Genomic DNA, 11740 nt, shown 5'->3' on the forward strand with positions numbered 1-11740 from the left:
TCCCACCCACTTTCTCCCAGTCACTCCTAACACAACTGGGGACAAGTGTGCGTCTCAGCAGACAGGCCAGGCCTGAGAGGTTCTGGATAGTCTGGTTCCATTGATGTGACATTCCGGAGAAGGCAAAACTGGGGGGCCAGATGAGTGGGTTAGGGATGGGGAACTTGACCACAATGGGACAGCATGAGGGGGGTTCTGATTTTGGTGGAGGTGAACAGGTTGTACAGGTGTTAGCACTCAGAAAACTATATGGCAAGAATCGGTTTTACTGCATCTTAGTTTAAAAAATGTTTTTTAATGTGAGGGATCAGGGAAGTCTTCACTTGACAGACACTTTTTGGACAGAAGAGTAATTCCAGGTGGGCGGTTGGGTGAGGGCGCCCCTGGGGATTTGAGGAACAGGACACCATGAGGCCAGGCCCCTGGGGAGAGAGTGACACAGCCCCTGGCCATGTGGGTGTCTGGGGCAGTGCAAGTGGGAATGAGCTGGGCTCAGTCACAGAGCAGGGGCTGGGGGGCCTCACTGGGAGAGGAGCAGAAATGCTGGGGACGTGGGGGCCGCAGTGAGGACTTCGGGTTTACTGAGCAAGGTGGGCCACTGCTGGAGGGCTTTGAGCAAGGAGTCACACCACGTGACCTGCTTTTAAAAAGCTGCTTCCAACTGACCCTAAAAGGAAGCCTGGTTGGGGGCGAGAGGCAAACCCAGGCAGTGGGTCAGTTGAAAGTTCTCTTCCAACTCCCTACCCCGGGCTTGGGTAGGACGGGTGTGGGCAGGGTGTGCGGCGGACGAGGGTCCACTCCAGAGGGTGAGAACTTGGATGGCAGTGCAGCTTATGCCTGGAGACATTCTGTGGCCAAGGGCATCCATGGGGTTCGGCTGGCTGAGCGGCCCCCCAGGGTTTCTGAAGAGTGGCAGACAGGATCAGGCGTTTCTCTGCTCTGGGGGGAGGTAGGCAAGACCCAGGTGTCTGAAGATGTCTTCCTCTGCAGCCACATGGACAAACGCCTTCTGCGAGGGGAGTGGGAACCTTGGTGCTTGAGCACTTCCCCCCCAACCTGTAGCATCTTCCCTGATGAAAGGGTGGGGGAAGCGGGGAGGGGCAGCCGGAGTGGCTGTCTCAAGGCCCTGCCTGTGGATTCCAGGCTGTGGGCCATTGGACAGACAGACAGACGGCCCCACCCCCGCCCAGCAACACACCTGCTCTGGGTCGTACAGCCCCCGGCTATTCAGCCACAGCCCCCTCTCGGTCCGGCTGAAGCGGCGAAGCTCACGCTCAAAATGCTGGGGTGGAGGGGTGACAGTGTCAGTAGGCCCCGGGACCCCTGGCCCCGTCAGGCCATGCGCCCCACCCCACAGCACACCCTACCTTGGAGCCAGTCCAGCCGAGCAGGGCAAAGGGGTACTGGCCAATGGGGACGACCACCAGGTCCACACGCACAGCCTTCCAGGCGGGGCCGGGCCTCTGGGGCCCCCCCACAGCAGCCCCTGAGGGTCTCAGCAGGCGGAAAATGCAGAAGCTGCTCTCAAAGGTGTCCATGTTGTGGCTCTGTCGCATCCAGTGAGCGTGGTCTCTGCAGCGGCCGTGCTGCTGGTACAGGACGAGGCCCTGGGGGGCGGGGAACAGCAGGTGTGACCGGCACTGCCCCTGCAGCCGGGCGGGCAGGCCCAGGTCCCAGTGGGTCCCAGCGTTCACCTGCTTCTTCAGGTAGCACAACACTCTGGGCAGCAGCCCCACCTCCTGGCCCTCCTGGGGGTGGGTGATGAGGAAATCCACATCGTGGCCCTGCGACTTCCCCCTGAGGGGGCAAGCGTGACGCTGCCATCCAGTGCACGGCCGCCGTGCTCTTAGAGACCTGCAGTGGGGGAAGGCCCACCTCAGGCCATTACCTCCGGAAGCTCCCAGCCAGCGTGACGGTGGCCCCAGGGAGGGCCTGGCCCACGGCTGCCTCCACCACCAGCTGCAGGGCCTCCGCGTCGGACCGCTGGACCGGACGGCTCAGGTCCCCGTAGTGCTGGAGTCCTGTGAGCGGCAGGCTCTCCTGAGCTCCCAGCCCAGCTCTCTCCAGTGCCCTCCTACCTTCTAAGCATGGAACTTCTATTCTGCAATAACTACATCCACATACAGTGGAAAGAAATACCAGGTCCTCTGTGCCCTCTACTCAGTCCCCCAGTGTAACATGTACGTCATACCCACTCAGATGCTGAGGCCGACACAGCCAAGATACACGCTCCTTTCTGTGCCTCACCTTTCCCACCCATAAATGGGACCAGCAGTTGGTAAAAAGACACGGAAGAGGACGTCCATAGCACTTGGGAGCAGCTTACTGTAGCCCAAGTACATCTGCTCACCTGTCAGGACTCTGTACCTTCCACTTAGGAGATGGGAACGGGAAGTGTAGCAGCGACAGCACCTGGCAGAGCCAGCTCAGCGCTGCTGCCACCTCTGGCTTTACCATGTCCTGGGAGAGCTGGCTCAGTGAACCAGCGGGTGTCACACAGCTTTGTAGGTCTGACTCCCTGCTGATCGACAAGGCAGGTCTCCTAGGATCCCACCCGGCCCCCGACCACGGGTGGCGCTGCTCCTGCAGCCCCTGGGAAGACACTCAGAGGCGGTGGGTGCTGGGCTGTGGGGCTCCCTCAGGCCACACAGGCAGACCAGACTATCTGCTCAACACCTGCTACCCTCAGACAGATGTCCATGGCGCCCCACACTTCACACAGGACGGAATGGCGGCTCGGAGAATCTTAGTCTCAGGGCCACCTACCTAATAAGTGGCAGAGATGGGACTGAAACCCAGCCAAGCCAACTCTCAAGTTCATGTTTTTTCCACCTCACAGTGCCACCTCCAAAGAGCAGGGCCCTCCCTGAGCCTCTCCTACCGCACAGGTCCCCTGGCCATCGGTCAGCAGTCAGGCGTGCCAGGCCCAGGCTGTTCAGACAGGCCCTCCCTGGAAGCAGGAGGAAGGGCCCAGGCCTGGTCCAGTCCAAGTCTAACCAGAAGGTCCTCAATGTCACGTTAGCTACTGTGACCATCGTCATTCACTGAGAAAGGGCTGCAGTGGGTCCTCCCTCCACTGGGTGGAGGCCCAGGAAGCCCACTGGAGGTGCCCGCCTAGCCATGGGCCCCCGCGCCGACCCCTTTCCCACCCTCCAGAGACCCTCCTTGTGGGCCTCTCTGAAGCTCACCTGCTTTCTGCTGCTGGGTCAGTCTCTGTACCTGCTTCCGGACATCGTCCAGCGTCCGCAGCCCTTCCCGGTACCACTGGTCAGCAGTCCTGACTCCAACCCCAAAAATCCCGGTGAAGAGCTGTTGTGATGAGCACAGCCCGGTCAGGGGCCAGGGGCAGAGCTCATACAGCAACATGCAGGTGGCGACACTGAGGTGCAAAGGGGTCGCCAGTGGCCTCGCTGTCATCGTGCAGCATGCCCAGTGCTGCCCCACTGCTGTTTTTTGAGTTTAAGCGACCTACCCGAGGCCACACAGCGGTGCACTGGCAGGATTCCAACCCCGAGCCTGGCCTATGCAGCGCCCCCTCCAGGGGACAGTAGGGGAAGGCTCCAGGCACCTTGGTCTCCTCCTCTAGGAAAGGTCTGTCCCCAGAACTTGTGCACTTGCAGCCTGTGATTCCATCACCACAACAGCCACTTAACGGCAGCTGAGGCTCATCAGTGCAGTTCTCCTGAACCAACAGCGGCCCCCTAACAACTCGAGGGCGGGTTTAGTAGGAGCTGGCGGGGATGAAGCTGGGCCTGGCTGGGCTGCGCTCCAGGCTCACACAGCACCTGTCACTGCCCAGCCAGTGGTCAGCACACACACCCAGGCCAGTGCAGACGACATGACTGGAGCTGACCTCTCACGGGGTGGCTGGCCGTCCTAACACAGGGGACTGTGACCCCAGCCCAAGCAAGTCACCTGTGCCTTACAACCCATTGGTCGGGGTAGGCACCTGTCCTAGGCCGGCCAGTCAGAGCCCCTCCAGGAATTTCTGGCACTAAAACAGGTCAGGGTGGAGGCAACAGTGTCTGGCAGGAGCACCTTCTCTGGCCATGTCTGACCTGGGAGGCTGCTGGTCAGGCTGAGGAGGAACAGCAGAGCCCCACTTCCTGCAGACCCACTGCACCCCTTTCTGGGCTGTGCTGCCATCCTCCCCTTGATCCCCGTAACCAAGAGCATGAGCTGGGTCACTGTCACCAACAGAGTCCTGAGAGGAAATACGCTGAGAAGAACCCAATCATACTGTTTACGAAACTAAATTTCTGATTGTTAACGTACTTGTTTGCCCACTTGATGCCTTCGGGACTCCAGTGCCCACGAGGAGGCAGACGCCTCTGCCCTCCAGCTCCTGTATGGTCCCCACTCCCCCGCTGTCTGCATGCCTGAGCCCCTCTGCCCTCCACATGGCTCGTCCACCTTGAAGCCCCCGTGGATCCTCACAAGATTTTGTGCAACCCTCCACGGCAGCGATGACCTGCCCTGCCAGGCCTGCCCCACGGCCCCACGGGTCACAGATCTGCTGGCCGCCAGCCACAAAAGCAGGGCGTCAGAGCGCACCCCCAAGGCACCAGGCGGCTGCACATCTGTCCAATGGGAGGTGAGGAGGAGCAGAGGGAAGGCACGCTGTGGACATGGCCAGGAAAACACCAAGATGTCAGCTGGACACAGAGCAAAAGTGTGCGGCCCGCAGGCCCTCCGCCTGGGGCATGCTGGGCCCACATGCTGTTTAAGGTGCACAGCACATAACGTCAGTGCCCAGTAAGGACACACAGTGCTGACAGAGCCATCTTGGAAAAGAAGCTTCTCCTTGCCCGTCTGTGGCTGCCTGTGAATATCAGGTGTCAGCTGCCACTTCCTCAGAGACCTTCTGTGACCCCTGGGTGGGGCCACTGCTCCGCTGCATGAAATGTGCTGTCCCCTGGGGAAGAGGGCTGTGTCCCACAGCCCTCCCATGCATACCTTCATGCTCTGGTACCTCTCTGAGAGCCGGACTCTCTCCACCTCGTCACACACACCGTGTTCCAGCAGCTCCTGCGGGGGACACAAAGCTCTGAGCTGGGGCCGGGCCCGGCAGACCCCACACTCAGTGGCAGGCTCTGTGGTGTCAGGCCCTGACAGACCTGGAAGTGGACACTGCCCCGGAGGCACTCAGAGCTTCAGGCCCAGGAACACAGCTGGTCTGTCAGATGAGGAACAAGCCCCAACATATGGAAACCACTCTCAAAACAGGTGAAAAATTCAGTGCGACTTCATTTAAAAGCATAACTGAATTCAAAAGTAACTTGGTCATGATGTAGTGTCCTAGAGATGTGTACAAAAGAACAACATTCCTCAAATATTCTGCCCTTTAAGAGAGTGGCTTGTACTCAGGGCTTCTCTGCCACTGTCCTGGTCAGTTAGGGCAGATGCTAACAGTCCCAGCCACACCAGGCCCAGGGGGGCCCCTTGTATAGAGCACTGTCAGCCACCCTGAAGCACGTGGTGTGGTCATACTTTACATATGAGGAATCTGAGTGGAGGGTGGCTTGTCACCGCCTGGGAGCCAGCATCAACGTCTGGGCTCTGACCTACCTTGCCACCTGCTGTCCCCAGCCTTCAAGGCCGCCTCACTCCACTGGTGTTCACAACACTGCCTTGAAAAGTGTGCTGGGCACCTACCTGGACGACCCTGCAGGAATGCTCTCCAAAGTGGGGCAGGCCCTGCAGCTGGCTCAGGGCTGTGACCGGGCTGGGAAGGGCCTTGAGTACGGAGGCTGATCTGTAGAAGGACAGGAGGCGGCCCTCACTGCCTTCGAAGCCCGCTGCCTCTGCCAGCGTCTCCAGAGCCTCCTGCGGAGAGGGGCCCTGGGTGAGGGCGGGCTTCGGGGACACTCGCCCAGCCCTCCAGCTGCCACCCACCTGTTCCCATGGCTGGGAAGGACAGAGTGGGGAGTCCTCTCAGGGAGACCAGGAACCCACGGCTTACCGAGAAGCTGGTGTTGTGGTGTGTGAGGGGCGTGGGACGCTGGCAGGCGTAGGGTAGCATCCACACTGGGCTTGGCAGCCCCTTTCTGGACACAGCCACCTAGGGACGGGCAATGAACAGGCCACTGGGAAGCTGCAGAGCTGGCAGCCCCGAGAGCGCTGCCTCTTCTGGATGGTCACCTAAGGCTCTCAGCAGACAGGACAGGAGCCAACTCTGAGAGGGCAAAATGACCAGAAGCATGTGGCAAAGATGGCGCCGCCCTGCAGAGCAGGCCCGAGTGGCAGTAGTGACACCACCTGCCAACCCTCACGGACACATTTCCTGCCTGTACCCCACCTCCCAAAAGCCTGTCATCCCCACCTCAGATGGGGATGTTGAAGCCTCATGGCTCACAGGCAGAGCCAGGATTTGGACATAGGCAGCCTGCTCCCAGCCCCCACCTGCATCCCCACCTCTGCTCAGCCAGGAAGCACAGAGGTAGGCAGCAGCCATGAACCTCACAGTCACTCAAGGACAGCCTCCTGTTGGCCCTCGTGTCATCTCACTTAGGGGTCACAGTCATTGACTTGGTGAACACGAAAAGCCAAAAGATGCCAAAAATAAATGGACCCCAAGTGTCCGCACCAGTGTTGACAGCAGAAGCTGGGATGAACTGGCTTGCTGGTGTGGGCAGAGCCCTCAGTGCCCACCTCATGTGGACAGAGGCACTGCTGCCATGTCAGCTTGGCCCAGCTGGGCTACAGCCTGCATTGGGGCTTTCCCTGTGTCCCCACATGAATCCACCGCCCAGCTCACCTCCAGGCGGTGCCGGCACTCCACAGGTACAGGCTGCCCAGCTGCCATACTCTCTGTGAACCAGCTTATGTCCAGTAGTGCTGGGCTGGCACAACCTGGGGGAAGTGGCGCCGCCCTGCTCTCCAGCCAGCAGACGGCGTCCTCAGCTGAGGTCTGCTCCATCACCACATGTGTCACCTGGGAGCTGGGCAGAGGGTGGGGGCAGGGGTGAGGCCTGGGCCTTTCCCAGGCTTGCCATCCTTCCCGCTTCACTCCATACGTCCAAGGCTTTACTCTGCCTGGTGGGCACCTGTTGGTTCTCCAGATGGCATCGTCTCAGAAGGACTTCCCAGCCCTATTCCTGGCGGCCCTCTGCTCCAGCTAGAATCACAAGCCCAGCCTGATTTTGTGTTGTCCTCCCACCCCAGAGAACGGAGTTCCTCAGGTGCAAGGACCAGGGGGCTTCATCTAAGCGCTGGAGCCAGACAGCTTGGGCTTGAACCTCAGCTCTGCCACACCCTTGCGGGGTACGCCTGGGCACCTCATGTCTCTTCTGTAAAGCAGAGATAATGACTGTCCCTTGTGGGGCTGTTGTAAAGAGTGAAGGAGCTAATGGGCCAAAGGGCTCAGCCAGTGCCCAGCACACTGAGTTGCTGTCATCCTGGGAACAGTTAAGGTAAGAAAGACCTGCAGGGGGACTGGCCTCTGGTTTGCGGGCTCTTTCCACTTCACACCTATGGGAACCAGCTACCGTACTCTCCCTGTTGCCTCCGCAGCCGCTATTTTTTGGTTGTCCTGGAGCCACTTGAGACTCACTTTCTCAGTCCCAGGAGAAAGGAGATGGCAGGATGAACTAAGGCAGAGGGGCTATTAGCCAGTGACACTGTTCCGGCTGCCTACACCCACGCGGCTGTTTTACAACCCTCTGGCACACACTGCCCCGTGACCTACAGATCGTGGCCCTAACTGCTGGCAGCACCCTTTTACAGAAGAGGAAACAGAGAAGAGCCACGGGCCATGACGTCCGAGGGCTAACTTGGAATCCAAACTCCTCGGGTGGCCCTCCCCCCTGGCCAGCCGTGTGCAACTTCTCTCAGCCGCCTGTTGTTCAGAAACATGGCATGTGAAAGCGGCCGGGCAGCTGCCAAGTCCCGAGCACCGGCATTCTGTGCTTAGGCCGTCACACCACGCAGCGGTGTCCTCCCGTCCACCGGGAACGACAGCGCAGTGATGCCGGGCCGTGGGCGCCGCACCCGCCCTGAGCCCTCAGGTAGGCTGCCTGGGAAGGCGGCCCCGCTCTCAGGTAGGCGGCCCCGCCTCCAGGTAGGCGGCCCCGCCCGCAGGAAGGCGGCCCCGCCCTCAGGTAGGCGGCCCCGCCCTCAGGTAGGCGGCCTGGGAAGGCGGCCCCGCTCTCAGGTAGGCGGCCCCGCCCTCAGGTAGGCGGCCCCGCCCTCAGGTAGGCGGCCCCGCCTCCAGGTAGGCGGCCCCGCCCTCAGGTAGGCGGCCCCGCCCTCAGGTAGGCGGCCCCGCTTGGCCGAGAGCGGCGCACCTGTAAGCGTCCAGCACGCGGAAACCCTTGGACAGCGCCAGGCGTGTGAGGAAGGCCCGGCGGCTGCGGCCCATGCGCGGCTCCGCCAGGTAGATGGTGACGCCGGGGAAACATGCCGCGGAGGAGATAGCGCCGGGGGTCCCCACCCGAGCCCGCCGCCGTTTCGGGAGCATAGGCGCCGGGGCCTGGAGCGGCGCTGGGCGAACGTAGCGGAAAGGCGGGCGGGGGGCCGGCAGGAAGCCGGAAATTATGAGGACGGAAGCCGAGCGGAAGGGAAGGTGGCGCGGGGCTCCACCCCGCGGGCAGGCCCCGCCCCATGCAGATTGCTCGACAGAGCGCTCTGGAGGTCCCGGGCTCCCATCGGATTGGGTGTCCCGGACACTGGGCGCCAGAGGCCCCGCCTCTATGCAAATGAGCAGGGGGCGCGCCTTCTTTTTGAATTACTCTCAAGGAAAGCCGCGTCGGGCTCCTGGTACCACCCGGGTCAAGAGACCCGGCGTGGCGGGGTTACGGTCAGGGTGCTGGGGGCCCATCCTCGGCCAGGGGGAGGGGGCGGAATCTGCCCTTGGCCGAGCCTGGCGTGAGGTATCCGCGAGCCCGCAGGCGCTGCGGGCAGGGGCAGAGGCAGGGGCAGAGCCGGTGGCCGCGGAGACCTGGCGGCGCGGGGTCTCGGGACGGCGCAGTGGGGCAGATGCGCTAGCCTGGAACGTGCTGGTGGAGCGGCCACTTCAAACCCGGGAAATGCTTTTTGGTCGAATAGCGTTGGACTACTGGCCGGCCATTTGGAAAAACAGAAGTTAGCTCCCTCCCTCACTCCTTAACATTAAAATAAAATCCAGACGGATCAAACATTCAAATCTAAAACAATGCACTGGAAAGTTGATGAATGTTTTTATAGCCTAAGTATCACAATAAATCTGAAACACTGAAGGAAAAGAATGACACACTTGAATACATAGAAATTTTAAAATGTATTTTAAAATTAAAAGGCAAACCAGAGAAAAAGTGTCTGACATATTTTGAAATTAAGTCTAATTCGTGTCATTATGAAATTGTCCACAGATAAATAAGGAAAAGGCAATGATCTAATGGAGAAACTGGCAAGAACACCAATAGGCAATTCAGGAAAGAAATGCTACTCGTAAACTTACACCAGATTGGCTGCGCTGTCCAATCATTAGAGTAGAGAAGTGCAAATATAACTGAGAAATCTACCTGTTGCATCATCCAACGTTTAAAAAATTGACCACACGTGTTGAAAGTGTGACAGAATTGGCAGTTTGTAGGAAGTACTTTTTGAAAATCAGTTTGGCAACCATATCAAACAAAAAAAACAAAAAATCACACCCAACAATTCCGTTTCTAAGGTTGGGATTATGTTGAATCTACAGATCAGGTTGGGAAAGCTGACACCGGGAAAATACTGACGGTTCCTCTGTGTTTCTGTCATTTTCAGGCACTATATTTTGGAATGTCCTTACAGCAGTGTAACCATACTCCAATGAACAGCGAGGACAGGCCAGGTGTGACCCCTGCCCCACCCCTCTCCTCCATCTCCTCCCAACTTGCAGTGGCACAGAGCTGAGGGTGGAAGGTGCCTTAGCCTCCCAAGCCAGCTCCCAGCCTGTCCTCTGCAACCCCAGGGCACAACCCCAGGATGGGGCTTGTGGCCCTGTGGTCACCACCCCTCTCATTTCTCCTCCTGTCAGCATGGAAAGGGGCTCTCCCAGGTTCTCTGTAAAGCATGGGAGCCTAGTTCCCCATCTGTGGGTCCCATCTCTCCTCAGGGAGCAGACCTCTATCCCCTGGAACCACTTCCTTTGAATGTCCTCTGTCTCTGACCAGGGCAGAAGCAGCTTTTCATGACCCATCGTACCTGAATACCTAAAACACTGGGCAGCTTGCCAGAATGAGGAACACAGGGCCTCCCACAGGTGCAGGGAGGTTTTGTGAGGGGGAGGGTGACCCTCAGTGCCCAATGAGCGGAAGCCTGGGTACCAGCAGGCAAGGCCATGTTGTGGGTGGCATACTCCTCTCCTCCCCTCCCTGGACCACCAGGTCCCTGTCCCTCCAGCTGGGAAGTGGAGAACTCAGCCCTCTATTTCCAGTACACCTGGCTCAGGGTTCCCAGATTCCTAAGTCCCCAGCTTCCTGCTCCCCACACTGAGACCACCCCCAAAAAGTAAGAGAGACCACACGGATGACCTCCAGGCTGGGCCCTTTCAGCTGCTCTGAGGGTGGAGTCTGCCTCCCTGCTCCGCTCTCGTATATGTTCTGGATTCATTTTATCCACATGTATGAGCTTGCATTTTCTCAAGATAAATCTCATCTAGCTAGCTATTTCCTGGTCCCGCTTACAGCTCAGAGAGGTCCCTGGTGGTCATCTTGCAATCCTCATGACCTTTGTGGAGCTCCTGTTATGAAGGTCACTTCAGTGCCCTGGGCACCTGTCCCTGGCCTGTGGGGCCAGGACTGTGCTGCCTCTTGAGCCGCCCCTGCTGTCGGTTCCGGCTCCTGGGGCTGCTTGCCAGCAGTGCTCGGTGAGCATGCCCTCAGGCTGCTGCTGATGTTGGCCTGAGCTCCTGAGGGCCGCTCGCCTCGGGCCTTCCTGAGCTACGCACCACACGGCGGCTTTGGATTACCTGGTGTATCAGTCCGCTCAGGCTGACAAAACAAGAAACCACAGACTGGGCAGCTTCAGCAACAGAAACTTACTTCTTACCGTTTTGCAGGCCGGAAGTCATGGCTCAAGGTGTGTTTCGTTCTGAGGCCAACTCTCTTGGTTTGTAGGTGGCTGCCATCTTACTGTGTGCTCACATGACCTCTTCGTGCATGCAAAGAGACAGACACATGGAGAGAGACCTCTTCTTCTTATAAGGCCACCAGTCCTGTCGAATTAGGACCCTACCCTTATGACCCCGTATAACCTTTTACCTTCTAAAAGCCCCATCTCCAAATACAGTCACTTTAGGGGTTAAGGTTCAACATATGAATTTAGGAGGACACAATTCAGTCCATAGTACCTGGTGTATTAGTGTCCTGTGGCTGCTGTAACAAATGACCACACACTGGGAGGCTTAAAACAACAGAAATTTATTCTCTCCCCGTGTTGGAGGCCAGACGTCTAAGACTAAAGTGTCAGCGGGGCCGCGCCCCCTCTGAAAGCTCTGGGGGGGCCTTCCTGCCTCTTGTACCGTCTGTGGCTCCCAGCGTCCTGCCATCGTGGCCACAGGCCTCCAGTCTCTGCCCCAGATCCAATGGCTACCTTTCCTCCGAACCTTCTTTTCTTACAAAGGCACCAGGCATTGCATGTTGGGCCCACTCTAATTCAGGATGACCTCATCTTGAAAATCTTACGTTAATTGCATCTGTAAAAATCTTTATTCAAAATAAGGTCACATTCTGAGGTTCCAGGTGGACATGAATTGGGGGGGCCATCATTTACCCCACTACCC

The 11740-nt window shown here is 58.7% G+C and overlaps 1 protein-coding gene across 3 annotated transcripts; it reads right to left on the minus strand.

Annotated features, from left to right (window-relative positions):
• Nucleotides 1-275: 275 nt before the first annotated feature.
• POLM (DNA polymerase mu) lies at nucleotides 276-8512 on the minus strand. 3 transcript variants are annotated; one of them, XM_074312141.2, is made up of 11 exons: nucleotides 8286-8512; nucleotides 6758-6941; nucleotides 5963-6061; nucleotides 5656-5826; nucleotides 4957-5028; nucleotides 3189-3309; nucleotides 1889-2021; nucleotides 1695-1797; nucleotides 1368-1607; nucleotides 1199-1282; nucleotides 276-939 (listed from the first exon to the last, which is right to left on the minus strand). In XM_074312141.2, the coding sequence occupies exons 1-11, from the start codon at nucleotides 8456-8458 to the stop codon at nucleotides 832-834; spliced, it is 1488 nt and encodes a 495-aa protein (XP_074168242.2). In that variant the 5' UTR covers nucleotides 8459-8512; the 3' UTR covers nucleotides 276-831. The 3 variants fall into 3 exon arrangements, with proteins under 3 accessions (XP_074168242.2, XP_019587234.3, XP_019587236.3); XM_019731675.3 differs by having other exon boundaries at nucleotides 276-1009; XM_019731677.3 differs by lacking the exon at nucleotides 1695-1797 and having other exon boundaries at nucleotides 786-1009; nucleotides 1889-2013.
• Between the last annotated feature and the right edge of the window lie 3228 nt (nucleotides 8513-11740).

Source organism: Rhinolophus sinicus, chromosome 4, assembly GCF_057876585.1.
Source record: "Rhinolophus sinicus isolate RSI-liver-muscle chromosome 4, RSI-T2T, whole genome shotgun sequence".
NCBI classification, from domain to species: Eukaryota; Metazoa; Chordata; class Mammalia; order Chiroptera; family Rhinolophidae; genus Rhinolophus; species Rhinolophus sinicus.

What these genes read in the sequence shown, in the direction of transcription:
- POLM (XM_074312141.2), bottom strand. Translation starts at nt 8,458, where the DNA reads ATGCTCCCGAAACGGCGGCGGGCTCGGGTGGGGACCCCCGGCGCTATC. An exon ending in CGCGTGCTGGACGCTTACAG is followed by an intron (nt 6,942 to 8,285) that starts GTGCGCCGCTCT and finishes CCCTCTGCCCAG; the next exon opens with CTCCCAGGTGACACATGTGG. An exon ending in TGTGCTACCTGAAGAAGCAG is followed by an intron (nt 1,608 to 1,694) that starts GTGAACGCTGGG and finishes CCCGCCCCCCAG; the next exon opens with GGCCTCGTCCTGTACCAGCA.